Source organism: Protopterus annectens, chromosome 2.part0 (assembly GCF_019279795.1).
Source record: "Protopterus annectens isolate FY-2018-M chromosome 2.part0, PAN1.0, whole genome shotgun sequence".
Classification (NCBI taxonomy): domain Eukaryota; kingdom Metazoa; phylum Chordata; order Ceratodontiformes; family Protopteridae; genus Protopterus; species Protopterus annectens.
This window is the reverse complement of record NC_056728.1, coordinates 347,924,265-347,945,449: the sequence shown is the minus strand read 5'-3', so window position 1 is coordinate 347,945,449 and position 21,185 is coordinate 347,924,265. Positions and strand designations below refer to the sequence as shown.

At 42.1% G+C, this 21,185-nt stretch overlaps 1 protein-coding gene across 1 annotated transcript in view; it reads left to right on the top strand.

Moving 5' to 3' along the window:
* The window catches only part of SPTLC1 (serine palmitoyltransferase long chain base subunit 1), a gene marked incomplete at its 5' end in the record, with an annotated part of 1,612,539 nt that overhangs the window by 1,568,837 nt on the left and 22,517 nt on the right, over positions 1–21,185 (top strand). Inside the window, one exon of the mRNA XM_044060319.1 lies at positions 20,088–20,161. Coding sequence (XP_043916254.1) covers positions 20,088–20,161 — 74 coding nt within the window. The remainder of the gene's footprint in view (positions 1–20,087; positions 20,162–21,185) is intronic.

The window sequence follows — 21,185 nt, the reverse complement described above, 5'->3', positions numbered from 1 at the left end:
TTTAGGGCATTTTTTTAAATGCCTTAACCATTGCCAAGTGCAAGGGAAGTAATATAAAAACATTGGCTAAGGTGCCAAAACTTCAGAAACTTCTTGGCTGATGGCCTGATTCCTACAAGGTTGATGGCATACCTGTTGAGTCCCAAGGCCTCACTTGGCTGAAGGTAGTTGGATCTGGTGGGGCACCCTTGCAACTTTTGACTTTTAACACCTCCTTGGTCTGATGCCTCTGGCGATGATCCTCAAGAGGCCATCACACACTCGGAAGAAGGCAAATCTTCCTAAGCTAAATCCATTAAGCAGCAAATATAATGTAATATGTCTGGAATACCTTCAGTTTTGGTATGCGAGTATGTCTGCAGTTCAAAGATTAATGTCCTCATATGCCCATGGCTGGAGATTTCTAAGGTGGCCACTAGTCCCAAAAGGAAAGCAAAAGAGCACCATCTTGCCTTACACCTACCAGAATCTGATGATGTCTCCGGACTTCATGCTTTTTCTTAAGACCCTGCAACATTAATTAGGAAACCATCTGTGTTGTGTGAGTTGCAACCATGAAAAGGAATCATTCCCCTTGTGGAAGTCAGACATTTGACTCTTAGGCACATGAACTGGCTTTTGTGGACCAGTTGTCTTCCCCTCTCCCTTGTATGTCAGGCACTGTGAGCAGCTTATGCTCTGCTTCACCTCCAGATTTCTTATTTGGTGACACGCTCAAAAGGCTAAAGGATTTATTCATAGGTTCATACTAGGCTATCTGCCCTTGGGCAATTATAAGCCTAGCCCGATTTTGTTTGGCTTACGCCACCCCTTGATTTGAGTATACTGTGCCTCTGTCTAATAGTGACACGGAAGTAATCCCCGGGACAAACCTACGATCCCCCATCCACTCATCAAGATTCTTCTTGAAGAGATTCAGTGAGGTGCTCTGCCTAACATGAATTTGAATTCTATTCCAGAGCGAAGGGAGCCTCTGGGTTATGAATCTGTCCCTCCAGCAAGTTCTATTTATTTCAGTGCTGAGGTTCAAGTCCCTCGAACGTGTGGCTCTAAGGGATTTAGATTTACTGAGGTGGAGCATGTCCATTAATTCTGAATTGGACATAGCTTTATAGGTCAGGCATAGATCGCCTCGAAGTAGGCGGTATGCAACTGAGTAGAGCTGGAGTTTTTTTAACCGAGCAGCATATGGCATCTGTTTGAGTCCCTTGATCCTCTTGGTGAGGTACTTTTGGGGTCTTTCTAATTGCTGCAGGTGTCTGGTAAGGTACATCCCAAAAGGGGCATTGTATTCTATGATGGGCCTGATGAGGGATGAATAAAGGGGCACAATTACCTCTCTTGATCTAGAGGTGAATCCTTTCATGATGAGGTGGGCTATGTAAAAGGTCTTTCTAACCACTTTGGCAATGTGGTTGTCAAAGGAGAGATTGCTATCAACTTGGGTCCCCAGATCCCTAATTTCTTTCTCTGTAGTTAATGAGTTACCGCCTATGTGGTAATTTGTGGGCACATTGTTTTTGCCAAAGGGTATGACTATACACTTTTTGGCATTTAGCTTTAGACCATGGCTCTGGCACCAGTTATCCGTCTCTGTGAGACCTTTTTGAAGGATGTTTGTGTCAGCTGGAGAGTTGATTATGGCGCCTAGTTTGCAGTCGTCTGTGAACTTGGTGAGACATAGTCCTCCCACATTGGCCTGCACCTCGGAAAAGTATATACCGAACAAGAGCGGTCCCAGGACAGAACCTTGTGGGATGCCACTTGTGACCGGTTTCGAGTCTGACATGGCTCCAGCAACTCTCACTCTGTGGGTTCTGTCTTTGAGATAGTTTGCGTCCCATCTTGTGACATAGGGGTTTATATTTAAGCTGGATAGCTTAGCTATGATGCCCGAGTGGGGTATTATGTCAAATGCCTTTGCTAGGTCCAGATAGGCTGTGTGGACTACCTTCCCTTCATCTATGGCTTTGTTGACTGTTTCGAAGAAGTCAACTAGGTTCAAAAGGCAGGATCTGCCCTTGACAAAGCTGAACTGGGTAGGATCTAGTGTCTGTAGGTCCCCAATGTCTTTGTTTATAAGCTCCATGATGATCCTCTCCATAGCCTTGCAGACTAAGCTAGTCAGGCTTATGGGGCGATAGTTTCCAGGGTCCGTAGAGGCTCCACCTTTGTGGAGTGGGACCACTGTTGCTGTACGCCATTCTGTGGGCACATATCCTGTAGTGAGGCTGAGATTGTACAGCTGTTTTATTTGAGGGATTAGTTCTTCTTGGAGTTCATGTAGGACGCAACCGGGACGCCATCTGGTCCCATGGAAGCAGTGTTTTTTGCTTTGGAGAGGGCAGCCTTCACCTGAGCATCAGAGATGTTTGGGAGGCAGCCCTCTGCCGGGATAGATACTTGCTCTTTTTTTGGGGGGTGGAGAAGTTTGCACTGAACCTGTCTGCCAGGATATTGGCGATGTCTGTGGGTTCAGTGTATTTTTTGTCGTTTAGAATCAACTCAGAACAAGTCTGGGAGTTGCATCCCAGGTTCCTAACATAACTGAAAAAAGCCTTATGATTGTCTTTCGTGTCCTGAGCAATTTTTCTCTCGAAGCTGGCCTTGGAGGATTTTATGAGGGATCGTAATTTTTTGCTAGTACTGATCAGAGATGCCTTCCCTATTAGGGATTTTGCTCTATCATGTAGTATCTTCCTCCTTCTGTTGTACAGTTTATTTATGGCTGGGGTCCACCAGACTGGACGCCTGCCTTTGGATGTTTGGGTTTTGGTTTTGTTTGGGATAGCATGATCCATGCATTCCTGGAGATGTCCGTAGAATGCGTTTATATAGGATTCTGAAGTTTGGGCCTTAGTTTCCACTGGCTCTGGGGCCTTGAAGGATTCCACTTCGGTTTTGAGAAGTGAGAAGTTCGCTTTTGAGAAGTTTTTCACTGTGGTTTTCTGGGCTGGGGGTGGGGTCGGGATGTGGACATCCAGTGAAATTAATTTATGGTCTGATCTTACCAATGAGGGATATACTTCAAGTGTGGAGCATAGAGTCCCCATGTTTGGTAATGATCAGGTCTAGTATGTTATCCCCTCTTGTGGGAGTGGTGACTAGTTGTTCCATAGCATTTGAGTTTATAATTTCCAGGAACCTTGTGCTAAGGTGCTGGGGCTTGAGTAGTGCTCCCAGTCTATGTTTGGGTAGTTGAAGTCGCCCAATATAATGGTGTTCGGAGAGATCTTCATGTTCTCCAATGTTTTCAGGTAAGCCGAGTGGGATTCCTGACTTTGAGAGGGTGGTCTGTAGGATGCTATAAACTGAAAAGCAGTCTTGCCCACTGTTAGTTGCACATGGATGGTCTCCGATACTTCGTGCAATGCCACTAACCTGGAGGTGTGGATATTCTTGATAAATATGGAAACTCCCCCTCCTTTTTTGGTTCGGTCCAGGTTTTGGGGCCGAAAAGCATGATATGAGGTATAACCTGGTAGTGCTGGGGTGCTCTCTGGAGCCTTGAACCAGGTTTCTGTCACTGCACAGATATCAGTGTTCTCCATACTGAGGAGAGCTTCGAGTGCGTGCATCTTGAGGTTAAGACTTCTGGCATTTAGCAGCATTACCCTTAGTTTCTTGTTTCTTGTGCTGTCTATGGAGGTGGGTTTGACTTTTGAGCCTTGCCTAAAAAAGGCACTATGGGGGTGGCAAGAGCCTTTGTCAATATCCAAAAGCCCAGTGGTGACAAGTGCAAGCCGTCCCTAGCGAAGCAACGTGGCTTGTCAAGCATGTCATCCCAGGCTGACAGACACTGGATCCCCTTAGAATGACACCAAAATTTTAGCCAATTGTTAAAATCGATCATTTTGTCTTTGTACTGTGGCATCATTCTGGGTGAGGGTAAGATGCTGCTCAAGGTCAGGGTCATACCGGCTTGGGCTACATGATCAGAGAGCTCCTTTATGTCTCTTTTCATGTAGTCCAGGGAGGTATGTCTCAGGTCATTCACACCAGCATGTACAATGACCGAGTCATATTTGTATTTGCTTTGGAGTGACCTGAGTGCTTGTGTTATGTGGCGGATCCTAGCGCCCGACAGGCAGCTCACTGTGACCTTCTCTTTATTCAGCCTGGTGAGCGGGACGTCAGTGTGTCTGACAATAGAGTCACCTATTACAAGAGTATCAGGTGTGTTATTCAGCCTTAAGGGCTGTGGCTGCTTGGCACACTGACTTTGTGGGCTATGTGTTGTGCGTGTTTTGTTTTGGGGTAGCATTTGCTTGGTTGTCTGCTTTGGAGGTCTCTGTTGCTTAGGTAGATTTTTATTTAGAGCCTCCGAGTATGTTTTGTGTAATTTCAGATAATAAGTTAAGGACTGCTATGATGCCTGGAAATGGTATGAACTTCTGGATGTACCCAAAACAAAACACTTTTGCTCGTCTGGATATCCAGTGCTTTTTGCCTCCAGAAATTCCATTATTTTTACAGGGTTGTGGTTTTCAGCAAGTAATTATATAGATAGCCAGTTGCTGATCCAGCATTGGTGTCCATGGATTCAAACAAGGGATCTACTGAGACTCCAACCAAGAATCCTATTCCCAGTGATAAGAAATGTAGAGTACCTGACGGACTTTGAAAAAAGTTGTGCCCTTCTGCCACCCTGATATTTTGGACTTTACTACCAAACTCACTGTTAAAGTTCAAAGGGATCCTCCTCTATGAAAGTAAGGACAAGCCTGATGAGCTAGAGGATATGACCAAGAGAGTACTAGATTTATACATCTTCTCTTCCCACATCGACAAGCAGTCTACAATGTGTAATTATGGTGCAATGGATGCAGGGCGGCAATAATGTCAGTCATTAGGAGACATGCTTAACTGAGGACACAGCCCATGCCGGATCATGCACCATCACAAAATGAACTGCTGTAGTCTGAGACTGTCTGAGAAGATGTTTCAAGAATATAAAGGAAAAGGGGAAGACATTGTAATCACTGGAATAGGTCCCCCCCCCCCCCAGCACTACAGTAGTAGAAATTATGCCACTAAATGTTAGTGTTTCAACTAGAAGCAAAGTTCAGAAGGAAATGAGGGAATGACAAGCTGACTGAAACTGAGAAACCTGGGGACCGCCAGGAGATCAGCTGTGGTTCAAGAGAACTCTTCCCCCCAATCCTTCCTCATCCCTTCCTTATCACCTCTCCTTAATTGTCTATACTTAAGAAAATAAGAGGTCATCTGAGACTATTTCTGAAAGAATTGTCAAGAATCACTCAAGAGTCTAGGGTTTTAAGTGATTTTGACAAATTAGCGGTTTCCATTTTGTAATAAGACCAAGGTTTTCCTGCATTCTTGAAAGAGCAAACAGATCTAATCCGACCTCTGCTGCTGAAACTTTTAAATCAAGGGGCCATGGAGAATGTGCCGCAACGCAAATAGGGTAGACCTCTGAAGGGTAAAATTTTTTTTTTGTGCCAGAGTTCAGAATGCTAACTTTGCTAGCCATACTGTCTCTCCTCTTCCCATAAGTCTTTATTGTAATCCTAGACCTAAAAGATGCCTACCTTCACATTGTGAGAACAGAGATGCAGTCCTTCAAATTCAAAGGGGGGGGGGGTGCTCACTACCAATTTATTTCTTTACCCTTTTGGTTGTCTTCAGCACCCAGAGTTTTCACAAAGTGCCTGGCTGTAATAATTGCCTGCCACATCACCAATGGCATTCTCATTTACCCCACATGGTGACTACCTTATTCATATTCCATCCATAGAGGGTACACAAACAGCCTTGTAGTTCACTGGAACTTTCTATAAACTTCCCAAAATCGCATCTAGTGCTCTTCCAAAAAAAGTCCAGTTTTGAGAGCCTTTTTTGGCATGATAAACCAGAGGACTTTTTTTTTTACCTGTAAAACGTTTACTAAATTAGGGTAAGCACTTTAATCTTATAATGGAAAGACTTCATTAGACTGTAAGTCACATCCAGACAACTGATTTATATGTTTTTATTGGCTCCCTTAAATCCCTTTATGGATTTGACATCTGATGGCAAGCATGATATTGCTGTTTGCATGCAAGGTCATTGCCCTGAGAAAAAAGTTTTACTGTTTAAAATATTACAATGGGACATTTTGTACTTCTCGGAGAGTTTGAAAACTAGGCATATTCCCAACAGGACTGTGATTTTCAGTGTTAATTGGGTTACAAACAAATTTATTAAACAGTGGAAGTCAATAAGAATGTTGGACTTGTATACTTGCATTTACGTTTAGAGTGCACTAATATTGAAAGTCATAGGCTCTCTGGAAGAGTTAGAGAAATGTATGATCATTTAAAAATGTTATATTTGAGATGCATTTTACTGCTCAAATGAAATTGTAGTAAAGGGTATTAAAATAGGATGAATTATTAAAGAATTGGAAGATGGAGAAGTTCAAACGAGACAATGAAGAGTACATTAATAAATAACATTTATTATAATTCAACTGTAGAGCTAGGAACTCTTCAAGGGGTCATCCCAATCAGAATGCAGATTTTTTTTAGAAAATGAACTGATGTCGATGCCAAACACTTCAAGGAAGCAATTGAGCAGATCCGAAGAAAAATAACTTTCCAAAAGTGTGCACCCCAGAGAAATGGCAATGTAAAATTGTTAAATACTGCCCACAAGCAGAACCAACATGTAGATTGGCTGTGTCAACAGGATCTCTACCAGGAGAAAAACATACTTTTGTGCAACTAGTAGCTCAGAGCAGACCAAGGAACAGTAGAATTTTTCACAACAGGAACAGGCACAGCTATCACAATAATCACAACAACCAGTGATCATGTTGACTGGGATTGATAACTTATTTAGCTTCTAAGGTTGAATTTAACTTGCATATGAATGACACAAGCCAATCCATTCCAAATGTTTTAATAGGTCCTAGCATTTGTATCCCCCTTTTGGCACAAATTTTATTTGAGATTTGTAACAAAAAAAAAATGTGTTAGTATAATTTATCCTTTACTGGAAAAATGTTTGAATAGATTACTGAAAGATACATCTAAGAGATGTATGAAGGCAGATGGGGCTGTTATTATGGATTCAGATGAATATACTGTTAAAATGTTTAATTTGTTGTCAAATGATAAAAAATACAAGGAAGTCTCATTATTTTTCATTAATAAAAGTGATTTGAGAATACATGAATGGAATTTGGAGTTTAATAACTAAAAAAATAATATTTTTAGAGAAGAACATCGCAGAGTAAGTGTTTTCCTTGAGATTCTTAGGTAGGTACTAGGCTATCTGCCCAAAGGCATTTATAAGCCTAGCAAGAATGTGTTGGCTTTCGCCACCCCCTTAGATTAGTTCCCTGTGCCTCTGTCCAGCAGAGCCACTGAAGTGATCCCCGGAGTAAACTTTCTGTTTCCCATCCACTCGTCAAGGTTTCTCCTGAAAAGTGCTAGTGAGGAGCTCTGCCTAATGTAGATTGGAATCTTGTTCCAAAGCATGGGAAGTCTCTGGGACAGAAATCTATCCCTCCAACACATCCTATTTATTGTTGTGGTGAGGTTTAGATCCCTAGAGTGTGCGGCTCGAAGGGATAAGGTTTTCTTTAGGTGGAGCATGTCCATCACTGCTGGGTTGGACATGGCCTTGTATGTCAAGGAGAAATCACCTCTGAGCAGGCGGTATGCAAACGAGTACAGCTGGAGTTTCTTCAGTCGAGCTGCATAGGGCAGCTGCATGGGGTTTGAGGCCAGTGATACTCTTTCCAGCTGTTGCAGGTGTCTTGTAAGGTACATCCCAAATGGGGCATTGTACTCTATGATCGGTCTGATGAGTGATGAGTAGAGGGGCACAATGACCTTTTTTGATCTGGATGCAAACCCTTTTGTGATTAGGTGGGCCACATAGAAGGATTTTCTAACCACTTTGGCAATGTGATTATCAAAGGAGAAATTACTATCTACTTTGGTCCCCATATCCCTTATTACGTTTTCCGTATTTAGGGGACTACCACCTATGTGGTAGTTTATGGGTACTTTGTTATTTCCAAAGGGAATAACTATGCACTTTTTGGCATTTAGCTTGAGGCCATGAATTTGACACCAGGTATCCGTCTCAGTGAGACCCTCTTGGAGGATGTCTGTCAGCCGGTGAGTCAATTATAGCTCCTAGTTTGCAGTCGTCTACGAACTTGGTCAGCCATAGTCCTCCTGTGCTTGTCTGTACCTCTGTGAAGTATATGCCGAACAGCAGGGGTCCTAGGACTCAGCCCTGGGGAATGGCACTTGTAACCGGTTCAGAGTCCGACCCAGCTCCTGCAGCTCTCACCATGTGGGTTCTGTCCGTGAGCCAATTGGCAACCCATCTTGTGACATAGGGGTTTATGTTCAGGCTGGTGAGCTTGTCTATAGTACCAGAATGGGGAATGGTGTCGAAGGCCTTTGCGAGGTCTAGGTAGGCTGTGTGTGTACCACCTTTCCCTCGTCTATAGCCTTGGTAACTATCTCAAAGAAGTACACCAGGTTTAGGAGGCAGGATCTGCCCTTAACAAAGCTGAACTGGGTAGGGTCCAGTGTTTGGAGGGTCCCACTGTCTCTGTTAATGAGCTCCATGATGATGCGTGCCATAGCCTTGCAGACCAAGCTAGTCAGGCTTATAGGTCGATAGTTCCTGGGGTCTGTTGTGGCTCCACCTTTGTGGAGCGGAATAACCATTGCTGTTCGCCACTCTGTGGGTACATAGCCTGTGGAGAGGCTGAGTTTGAACAGTGTGTTTAGGTGAGGGATTAGTTCGTCTTTGAGCTTCTGTAGTATGCAGCCTGGGACACCGTACGGTCCCATTGATGCTGTGTTTTTGGCTTTGGAGAGGGCTATTTTAACCTGAGTGTCTGTGATTTCAGGGGCTCTACATTCTTCCGGTATGGTTATGGGCCCTTTTGGGGGTGAGAGGGGGGTAAAGTTTGCACTGAACCTGTCTGCCAGGATGTCTTCCAAAGATTCCAAAGTCTTCCAAAGAGGACCTGTCTTCCAAAGATAAATGAGTCTGTAGTGAATCCATCTTTGAGGCCCATTGTAGTTTCTGATGGAGCAAAGACTGTACATTTTTCTTATTTTTAGAAGTACCGTTCCAAGTGTTCTATTCTTTGTTAAAGACGTATTTGATTTTGTCAACAAGATTAAGAATTTGTTGATTGTGGAAACTAGTATTTTATTATCAATTGATATGAAATCATTATGTACTGCTATTCCTAACCAAACAGACATACATTTTGTCACCACCTTTTTATTATAGAATTCAGATTTTAGCAAATTAGAATTCAGATATTTGTCAGATTTTACATAGTAGACTATTATTTTTTTTCTATCTTGAAAGACAGATTTTTCAAACAACTTAAATGTTTGGAAATGGGGCAGCAGGGGTCCCCATTGATGCCAATGTTTTTAAGACAGAATGTCAGATATGCTGCATATTTTCTTGTTAACAGTGGCATAATATTAAAATTTGTTAATTTTATAGGTGACATTTTTTGAAAATGGCAAAATTATAGTGTCACATTAGATTAGTTTATGTTGTACTTAAACCAGTGCTGTGATTTTTATTTACAGTTTTTACTATTTTTCTATGTGGCTACAATTTTCAGGAAAGATGCTGGTAAAAATTATTTACATTTTAATAGTATGCATCTGACATTTAAAATGAAATATGAAAAATCAGTATGGTCAGAATATTAACAGCTTTGGATAACCATTGTTGAGAAGAATTTTTAAAAGAAAAGTTCATTAATAGACCGTATGGAAAGGATCCATTTGGATGAGGTAGTTTGTGACAATAGATATAGCTTGTACAAGTCTTTGATTTTTGAGGTAAGGGACAATAATGAATCTGAACCTGAAGTTCTATCTTTATAATAAAAGGAGAGGTATGGTTTTACAGTGTACTATAAATAATATATGGTTACCAAAGTGATTGCTAGAAGTAACTGGAGATTTCTATCAATTAATGATACTTTGAGTAAGTTAGGCAACAGCAAAAGTTGTTTGAGTTACAAGGAGCTGTTTAATGATACAAAACTTAAAGAAAAGAAACTACAACATATGAAGACAAAAGGTACTTGTCCACATGTTTTTTTCCCCACCAGTGTAGATTCATTATTAAAAGATGTGCTTTTTGTGAGACAAGTGGTTTTAATTTCTTCTTCCCAAGTTGTTTCAACTGTATGTCTAGGAGAATGGTATGTATTGCTAGGTGCTCTGGTTGTAAGGCATTTTATGTAGGACTTGCTGTACACAGACTTAATGAAAAGAATATGTGAATAAGACTATACCATTAGGTCTGCTAATTCAGAGAATGCATTAAACATACTGCTGTATGTGACATTTTTAAACAGAGTGTTTTTTTGATCGTTTACATGGAAAATCTATTAGATGTTAAGGAATTTCATTGGCAGATGCAACTAAGAGCAGGTGTTACATGTGGACTTTGACACGGTGAATTTCAAATGCAAGTTAAAGCACAAAAACATCAAGCATTGATTATGTGCGTGATTTTTTTTCAGTCTGATGAAGTCTTTACATTATAAGATGAAAGCACTTAACTCTAATAAAGGTTTTATGTGCATTTTACAGTCTGTGATTTACCTGATTATTGTGGTGAAGTTTGTGTTTATCATTAGAGTTTTGTTACTTTTCACAAGGTTTGTGCACCATTTTTTTTCTTCCCTGTTAGAAATTGTTTTCCTGTCCTTCTATTTTGCTACCATAGAAGAGCAAAATCATATCACAGTCATTGAATTCTGCAAAATACTTGGATACATGGTCTTCTCTAAACTGCTCACCTCCCTGCCAAGGTTTCATATGAGAAAACTGCAGTAGTACCTGAGGAACAGATGATGCCAGCATACCCGCTCCCTGCAGTACCCCATTCTCCTGCTGCTTTGTATTAATAAAAAGCTCTCTCAGTGGATACAATCGATGAAGCCAAGTCAGGCAGTACCATGCAAATAGGCCCATACAGTCACTATAGAACTCCTCAGGCATGACTTGGGAGCTAAAGATTCAAGAGAGCTAGACCAAACATAGAGAAGAAACCACATCAGTAGTAAAGAAATGATGGCTGTAATCTTAATCTTGAAAGCTTTCAAACAATCCCTGCATATCCTGACACACAACAGTGTAGTACATTGTGAAGCACCCTGCTGCTACCTCTAAAATAGACTGGCTGTGAAAGTTTGGTATTTGCAGCATGCACCAGGCATAACTGTCAGGATAAGTCTTTGGCAGACCAATCAAGCAGAATAGGGGTACACTCAAAAATAGATGCTGAACAGGGATATATTTTTTGTATGTGGTTCACGTGTGGGGTGTGCCAGAAATTGACCTTTTTATTCTCCAGAAAACAATCTAAGAGAATTTTGTACCAGGACACTAACTACAGTGACATGAGCAACAAATGCCTTCTTAATAAGTTGGGAGGTCTGTTTCTGTGTACCTTTCCTACCATCCCAGTTATTCTCAGATTTATTCAGAAAATAATAGACAAGTTAAAATTGTGCTTGTAGCACCCTTTTGATCAAGACAGCAATGGTTTTCTTTCCTGCTGAGCATTGTAAGGACAGAACCTGTTCCACTGCCTGAGTGTGAACCTCTTAACACAAAACATGAGTTCAAGTTATATACCCCCAACCTGAAGACCCTAGGGCTGACAGTTTGGATGATGTAGCATTGTCTCCGTTTAGGTTGCTGTTTCCGGGAACCTGCGTGGAATCTTAAGGGAAGCTAGGAATCCAATTACAAGGAAGGCATGTCTAGCAAAATGGAGATGATACTGCTTTTGGTGCCAGAGAGAAAGAGGCCATGGACCATATCCTGTCTTCAGCTTCCTTGGTCGTCAAAGTACAAATACCTGTCAGACTTTTATACATCAGGATAGTGTACTTGTCTGCTACCTCTGCCTGCCTATCATTGAATAAGCCCGGTTTCACCTATTACCGGTAAAGCTTAAAGGGGATATTGCACCCTAGCTCTCCCCCCCAAAGAAAGTAATCTTTCTTAATTTAACCTCAACTTTGCATTACAAGGGTTAACAGTACCACATTTTGAGCTAGCAGCTTGTAGCATCCCTCAAATACTTAACTCTGGCAACTGTTCTCTTAGTGGTCAGTCCGTCTGCCATGTGGATTTCAGCTCTTATATGTAAGCAACCCTTTCTCATCTTTCACAGTGATAAGTTAGTCCTCCATACCAACCACACCTTTTTGGCCAAGGTTGTGACAGAAGTCTCCATACCTCTCAAGTGTACCTCATTATGAGGAACGGTCCTCATTTTGGATCTTAAAAAGCCCATGTTCTTCGAAGTTCCACACTGAATGGGTCTGTCACACATTTAGTGTTAGGAATTTTTTTTTAACTGATAGCCAAGTAAATAGTACCGAATCACATTAATTCATCAAAAGAACTTTTTATAATGTAACAAATTTTAATCATCATGTCAGCTTCCAAGTGAAAGTTGTTAGTATTAGGCGTTCCACATTTTGTCAGTTTGTTCCACATTATGAGAGGCATGTGTTCCTCATTTTGGACATGGAAGGTTGAGCACTGTGGAAGTCTCTCTAAGTTCACTAACCTTCCTTTGTTCTAGCCTACCAAACTAAGCAAGGATGGAAAGGATCTACATCCTGGGTGTGCATAGGTAACTAAGATGTTTCCTAGAAAGGAAAAAAGTAAGGAAATCAGAATAGATATTCATAGGTTCATAGGTTCATACTAGGCTATCTGCCCTAGGGCATTTATAAGCCTAGCCAGAGTGTGTTTGGCTTTCGCCACCCATTTTAAATTAATTTTGCTATGCCCTTTTTCGAGTTTAGTATACTGTGCCTCTGTCTAACAGTGACACAGAAGTGATACCCCAGGGTAAACCTACGATCTCCCATCCACTCATCAAGATTCCTCTTGAAGAGAGTCAATGAGGGACTCTACCTAACCTGGACTGGGATTTTATTCCAGAGTGAAGGGAGCCTCTGGGTTATGAATCTGTCCCTCCAGCATGTCCTATTTATTTCAGTGCTGAGGTTCAAGTCTCTCGAGCGCATAGCTCGATGGGATTTGGATTTTCTGAGGTGCAGCATGTCCATTAATTCGGGTTGGACATGGCTTTATACGTCAGGCACAGATCGCCTCTGAGCAGGCGGTATGCCACTGAGTAGAGCTGGAGTTTCTTTAACCGGGCAGCATATGGCATCTGTTTGAGCCCTTTGATCCTCTTGGTGAGGTACTTTTGGGGTCTTTCCAGTTGCTGCAGGAGTCTGGTAAGGTACACCCCAAAAGGGGCATTGTACTCAATTATGGGCCTGATGAGGGATGAGTAAAGAGGCATGATGACCTCCCCTGATCTAGATATGAATCCCTTCATGATTAGGTGGGCTATATAAAATGTTTTTCTAACCACTTTGGCCATGTGGTTGTCAAATGAGAGATTGCTTTCAACTTGGGTCCCTAATTACTTCTTCTGTACTTAATGGATTACCACCTATGTGGTAATTTGTGGGCACTTTGTTTTTGCCAAAGGGGATGACTATACACTTTTTGGCGGTTAGCTTGAGGCCATGGCTCTGGCACCAGTTGTCTGTTTCTATGAGGCCCTTTTGGAGGATGCTTGTGTCGGCTGGAGAGTCGATTATGGCGCCCAGTTTGCATTCATCTGCGAACTTGGTCAGCCACAGTCCTTCCGTGTTGACCTGCACCTCCGAGAAATATATACCGAACAAGAGAGGTCCCAGGACTGAGCCTTGTGGGACGCCACTTGTAACTGGTTTGGAGTCTGACATGGCTCCAGCAATTCTAACCATGTGGGTTCTGTCCTTGAGCCAGTTTGCAACCCATCTAGTGACATAGGGGTTTATATTTAAGCTAGTGAGCTTATCTGTAATGCCCGAGTGGGGTATTGTATCGAAGGCTTTTGCGAGGTCCAGGTAGGCTGTGTGGACCACCTTCCCCTCGTCAATGGCCTTGGTGACTGTTTCAAAGAAATCGACCAGGTTTAAGAGGCATCATCTGCCCTTAACAAAGCCGAACTGTTTAGGATCCAGTGTCTGTAGGTCCCCAATATCTTTATTTATGAGGTCCATGATGATCCTTTCCATAGCTTTGCAGACCAAGCTAGTCAGGCTTATGGGGCGATAGTTTCCAGGATCCGTTGAGGCACCACCTTTGTGGAGAGGGACCACTGTTGCTGTACGCCACTCTTTGGGTACATATCCTGTAGTAAGGCTGAGATTGAACAGTAGTTTTATGTTTGGGTTTAGCTCTTCTTGGAGTTCATGTAGGACGCAGCCCGGGACACCGTCTGGTCCCATTGATGCTGTGTTTTTTTGCTTTGGAGAGGCGGCTCTTACCTGAGCATCTGAGATGTCAGGGGGGCAGCACTCTGCTGGGATAGATATTTGCGCTTTTGATGGGGAGTTTGCGCTGAACCTGTCAGCTAGGATGTTGGCAATGTCTGTGGGTTCGGTGTCTTTTTTGTCTTTTTGGACTAATTCTGAGCATATCTGGGAATTCCCACCCAGGTTCCTAACATAGCTAAAGAAAGCCTTGTGATTATCCTTAGTGTCCTGTGCAATTTTTCTCTCGAAGCTGGCCTTAGACAATTTTATGAGTGCCCGTAGTTTTTTGCTAATACTGATCGGAGATGCCTTCCCTTTTTGGGATTTTGCTCTATCATGTAGTAGCCTCCTCCTTCTGTTGTATAGTTTGTTTAAGGCTGGGGTGCACCAGACAGGACATCTGCCTTTGGAGGATTGGGTCTTGGTTTTATTTGGGATTGCATGATCCATGCATTCCTGAAGGTGTTCATAGAATGCGTTTATAAAGGATTCTGCAGTCTGGGCCGTATTTTCCACAGGCCTGGGAGCTTTGAAGGATTCCACCTCGGTTTTGAGGAGTGTGAAATTTGCTTTAGAGAAGTTTTTCACTGTTTTCTGGGCAGGGGCTGGGGTCGGGATGTGAATATCCAGTGAGATTAGTTTATGGTCTGATCTTACCAGTGAGGGATACACTTCTGGTCTGGAGCATAGAGTCAACATGTTGGTGATGATCAGGTCCAGTATGTTTTCCCCTCTTGTGGGAGTGGTAACAAGTTGTTCCATAGCATTTGAGTTTATAAATTCTAGGAACCTTTGGGGCTAGGGTGTTGGAGCTAGAGTAATGCTCCCAGTCTATGTTTGGGTAGTTGAAGTCGCCCAATATAATGGTGTTTGGAGAGACCTTCATATTTTCCAGTGTTCTCAGGAAGGCCGAGTGGGGTTCCTGGGTTTGGGAGTGTGGTCTGTAGCAGGCTATAAACTGGAAGGCAGTTTTACCCACTGTTAGTTGCACATGGATAGTCTCTGATGCTTTGTGCTATGCCACCAACCTGGAGGTGTGGGTATCTTTGACGAATATTGATACTCCCCCTCCTTTTGTGGTTCGGTCCAAGTTTTGGGGCCGAAAAGCATGGTATGAGGTATAACCTGGTAGTGCTGGGGTGCTCTTGGGAGCCTTGAACCAGGTTTCTGTTACTGTACAGATATCGATGTTCTCCATGCTAAGGAGAGTTTTGAGTGCGTGCATCTTGAGGTTTAGACTTCTGGCATTGAGTAGCATTACTTTTAGTTTCTTATCCCTTATGATAGCTATGGAGGCGGGTTTGTCTTTTGAGCCTTGCCTAAAAAAGGCATTATGGGGGTAGCAAGAGCCTTTGCCAATATCCGAAAGCCCAAGGGTGACAGGTGCAAGCCGTCCCTAGCGAAGCATCGTGGCTTGTCGAGCATGTCATCCCAGGCTGACAGGCATTGGATCCCCTTTGAATGACACCAATACTTAAGCCAATTGTTGAAATTGATCATCTTGTCTTCATATTGTGGCATCATTCTTGGTGAGGGTAAGATGCTACTCAAGGTCAGGGTCATACCGGCCTGGGCTACATGCTCAGAGAGCTCCTCTATGTCTCTTTTCATGTAGTCCAGGGAGGTATGTCTCAGGTCATTCACACCAGCATGGACAATGACTGAGTCATATTTGTACTTGCCTTGGAGTGACCTGAGTGCTTGTGTTATGTGGCGGATCCTAGCGCCAGACAGGCAGCTCACCGTGACCTTCTCCTTGTTCAGCCTGGTGAGCGGGATGTCAGTGTGCCTGACGATAGAGTCACCTATTACAAGTGTATCAGGTGTGTTGTTTAGCCTTAAGGGCTGTGACTGTTCGGCACACTGGCTTTGTGAGCTATGTGTTGCACGTGTTTTGTTTTGGGGTAGCGGTTGCTTGGGTGTCTGTTTGGAGGCCTCTGCTGCTTAGGTGGATTTTTATTTAGAGCCTCCGAGTATGTTTTTGTGTGTTTATGTGTTTGGTTTGCTGTCGTGGTAGGTCTATGTGAGACTGGAATTGTAGTGAGTGTGGTTTCCTTCTCCTCCTGACTGGTTACGCCAGTACTGAGTTGAGAGAGCTTAGCCTCCAGTTTGGTTATATGGTTGCATCTCTCACATGTGTTGGAATTTGTTGGGAGGAGGAGAGGGTTGTCTGTGTACATGAGGCAGTTGTAACATTGCCTCAAGATTCCCAGATTCACCAGCTGGACCGGAGAGGAGATTGACAACTGACCTTTGGACATGCTAGAATAGTATTGGGAATTCCTTTATAATTGAAAAAAAGGGCCAATGGGGAACAAGGTACTCAAGGGGAGTTTGTGAGGGTGTAGTGCTTTTCATTTTTTAGTGCTGACTTAGTGAGCAAGTGCCAGGTAACTTAAATGCAATGTGTTACAGGTAACTTAAATGCAAAAATGACAAACAATAACTTTCTTTCAAGTGAAACAAGGAAATAAGTACAGTAAGCAATGCAGATATCACTAGGGATCCACAGAAGCCCTGAATAGCCGTGTTTTAGGTGGAATTAGCGTTTCAGGGAAATAACAAGCAAACAAACAACAAGCATTCAAACAAAGCTAGATTCAGCAGGTCTGGATCTAGTCTATGCTACAGCAAACAAGGTGTACCAAGTTCAGTAAGAAACAGTTCAAATATGCAGGCACTATAAGCCTTTAACCAGAAATTCCCAGCTCAGAAGGGCAGAGTCCAGCCTCTCCTCCCACAAGAGTGCAGACCACGAACCTTCTTAATGTAAAATAACTGGCCTGAAGCCCAAGTGCTTAAACCAGAACTAATACACTTTTAGAATAACAGACACTGAGCCCTCAATCAGCAGTTCCCAACTTAGAAGGATGTAAGCTACCTGTCCTGCCACCACAGTGCAGGCCACAAACCTTCCTAATGTAAAACAACTGGTCTGAAGCCCAAGTGCTTAATCCAAAAGACTTAGAATGATAGCTACACTTTAATCAAGTTACTACCAAGCAGTAATAAATACAATTGAATACTTTAAAGAATGCCTGGATTAGTGCTCAAGTTATATAAACAAAGCTAGATTCAGCAGGCCTGGAACTAGTCTATGCTACAGCAAGCAAGGTGTACCAATTTCAGTAAGAAGCAGTTCAAATATGCAGGCACTATAAGCCTTTAACCAGAAATTCCCAGCTCAGAAGGGCAGAGTCCAGCCTCTCCTCCCACAAGAGTGCAGACCATGAACCCTCTTAATGTAAAATAACTGGCCTGAAGCCCAAGTGCTTAAACCAGAATTAATACACTTTTAGAATAACAGACACTGAGCCCTCAATCAGCAGTTCCCAACTTAGAAGGATGTAAGCTACCTGTTCTGCCACTACAGTGCAGACCACAAACCTTCTTAATGTAAAACAACTGGTCTGAAGCCCAAGTGCTTAAACTAAAAGGCTTAGAATGAGTTACACCAAGCAGTAATAAATACAATTGAGTACTTTTAAGATGACGCAAAAGCAAAATAAAGTAGGAAGAAACACAAATACAGTAAAAGCAGATACATTTATTTTTTTTTTTTGTAAGTGGAAAGAGAGAAAGAGTAGCAGAAACTAAGCTGATTGGCCTTCTCAAATGTTCTCCCTGTACTGGGTAGAATGAGGTAATGACACTAGACTGGGAGGAGGGTCCCAGATCAAATTTACACTAGGGGCGGTCAACTGCAAAGCCACCAACTATAAAAACACTATACCAACAAGGAGGGCAGGTGGGAAACAAACTGCAGAAATGTTTCTCACAGCTGAAAAGCAGCAGTGAGCCTTTAAATGAAAGTTTTAAACAGCTAAAGGAGCCTCTAGAAAAAAGAGTTTAACTGCAACAAGTTATCAGAAACAAACAACCCAACAGATGCTTAATAAAAGTGGACAATTTCCAGTTAATACCTCACACACAGTGAAACTAGCTAGAAAAATACACAGTACACAAAGTGCTATAAATAACAAAGAAATAAAGAACAAAATAAACAAAAAATAGGATACATCATGTTATATATTATAGCTCCGAGTTTCCTCAGTGTCCTTCCTTCGATCAGCTCAGTGTGAAATGGCAGAACACTCACAACTGAACTTCTTCGTAACAAAAAGTTGAAACCTCAGACAGCTTTTAAGAAAGAAATCTCAAAAGAACCAATGAGGTGCTTAGTCTAAGCTGTAGTCCAGGTGACCTCAGTCAGCCAATGACCTCAAACAATTCTCTCTCACTGAAATGCCTGATGGCTTTGGCTAAACCAAGATGTCCCTGAATATGTGCTCAGACACACAGCCTCCACAAACTGTAGGCCCCAATACAAGCCTGAATATGGAAATGCTACAAATATCCCCACTACTTAGTACAAACTGCAGAAATGTTTCTCACAGCTGAAAAGCAGCAGTGAGCCATTAAATGAAAGTTTTAAACAGCTAAAGTAGCCTCTAGAAAAAAGAGTTTAACTGCAACAAGTTATCAGAAACAAACAACCCAACAGATGCTTAATAAAAGTGGACAATTTCCAGTTAATACCTCACACACAGTGAAACTAGCTAGAAAAATACACAGTACACAAAGTGCTATAAATAACAAAGAAATAAAGAACAAAATAAACAAAAAACAGGATACTTAATGTTATATATTATAGCTCCGAGTTTCCTCAGTGTCCTTCCTTCGATCAGTTCATTGTGAAATGGCAGAACACTCACAACTGAACGTAAGGACGCATGTCCTTCACAAAATAGACCCTATTACCATTATAACTTGAACATTACCTCTAGAACTAGAGCAAGTTTTGCTGTGGTCATGCTATCTAGATTACTACAACCATTCCCTTGTCAGGGAAAACCACCCACTGGTCCATAAGCTTTGAGAATCACACCAGTAAGTACTACTGCAGCAATGAGAAATACAGTGAACATACTACAGCTGTGTAAAAACCTTGTATAATTGTAGCTATTTGAGTATGTTCTCTGTTAAAGTAATATTTCCTACTGTGCACCCCACTGTTTCTTGCCTACAGACACTTAGGGCGTTGGTGTGGATACGCAGTGATCTCTTTCCTCATCTTCCCTCTCTTCTACCGTACAAGGGTGCCCTTCTTCCTCAGGTTTGCCTAATATTTAGAGAGGGAGCTGTGGATTTATTTTGGTTGGGTTACCGTCCCTGGAGGCGTATGCCACCTGGGCAGCTAATGCTCCAGCACCAGACCAGATTCCTGCATCTGAGAGGAGCAGAAAAGAGTTGAAGATGGTACAGGCAGACCTAACTCTTATACCATAAGCAGGCTGACATTCATGTGAGGGCGTGAGCCCCTGTTCAAGAAGGGAAGAGTGAAAAGCTATGGGAGTCATGCCAGAAGTCCCAAGAGTTCACATTAATCCAGCACTGAGCATCTTTGAACATCTGCAGATAAGGTATTTTTCAACACAACTGTACTTTGTCTACTACTGGCAGAAATGATGCAACAAAACCTTAAAACATCATTTGATGGACATTCGTTTAGACAGATTAGCACAGTTAATGATGTCTTCTGCATGCCAATTTCTCCATCTCCATTTTAATATATTTAAACCCTTAACTGAATGCTTGTTTGCCCAAAAATGAATAGTAAAAAGGCATACTCACTTGGAAGAGTTACCATTTAAATAATGTGTTTAGCATATAATGTTTCCTTTTTGCAAAAGAGGAAAATAATGTAACCCTTTGTTTTTCATTACAGTGCATGACTAGGAAGGTTGCATTAACTCAAGCTCGTTATTTGGAGAAAGAAGAGAAAAATCTTCCTCCACCTAGGTAAGTGCACTCAAGCTTTGTAAAACTGTGTTATGTACTGTATCCAGCCCCCCCCCCCCCAAACATATTTCTGTCATCCTGAAATGCTTAAAGTAGTGCATTTCAGATCTGATTTATAAACACAAGTAATGGGTAGTCACCATAGTTAAACTGATCGAGAACTATGTTGAATTTTCTTACCTTATTTCACTGTACTTTGCCAAGGCTAAAGGCACTGAGTTGTAGAAGATCGGTTGCTTTGCCATTTTCTTGATGTACTCATTGAATATCAATGCCATCTTGTTGAGACAGAGGCAGGGCTGCAGTATTTTGAAAGTCTAGATCATCACATTTATGATCTTGAAAATGGGTAGGGAGAGGTAAGTAGCAGAATCTGCTCTCTACAGTCCAGGCAAAAGACACAGGAAATAGCACTACTGTTTTTGCAGCTGAGTAAAGTGTAATACCGTCATTAGAAAGATGCTTTAACTGACAACTAGGACATTACAGGTGGCATCTGTTATGTATCATTGCAAATTTCACCTCCTAGGTGAGAAAATTTGAACCGATTGTCGTCTGGTACTACTATAACTTCTCTCCCATTATTACTACTGTAAGCTCCCTCCCATTGGAACTTGAGTCCCAAGCCCTTAGTTCAGAGAGCCTCAAGACTCAGTGCCCCGCGAAATGTCATGGGGTTATATACCTCTCCTCTTAGCACAAGAAATCTGGACAAAGTCTGAAATAATGGAGAGACAAATGCCCAAAAAGAGAAGCAGATTTCAAATCTTGCTCTTAACTTAGAAAGTTGCTATAATAACAGGATTTGTGTTAGCATGCATTTTCTGAAGGCTGTGAAGTCTGAAACTTCTCAAATGTACATCATTATTTAGTGACTTCATTCCAAAGTGTTTTGAGATAGAAAGCCACACATTTTATGTGGAACAGACCAAAAATATGAGGCAATAATCTACACATTTGAGGTGTGGGGGGGTTACACTAAATAGCATTGATGTAATGAGCAAAAACCTTCCTTTGCCAACAA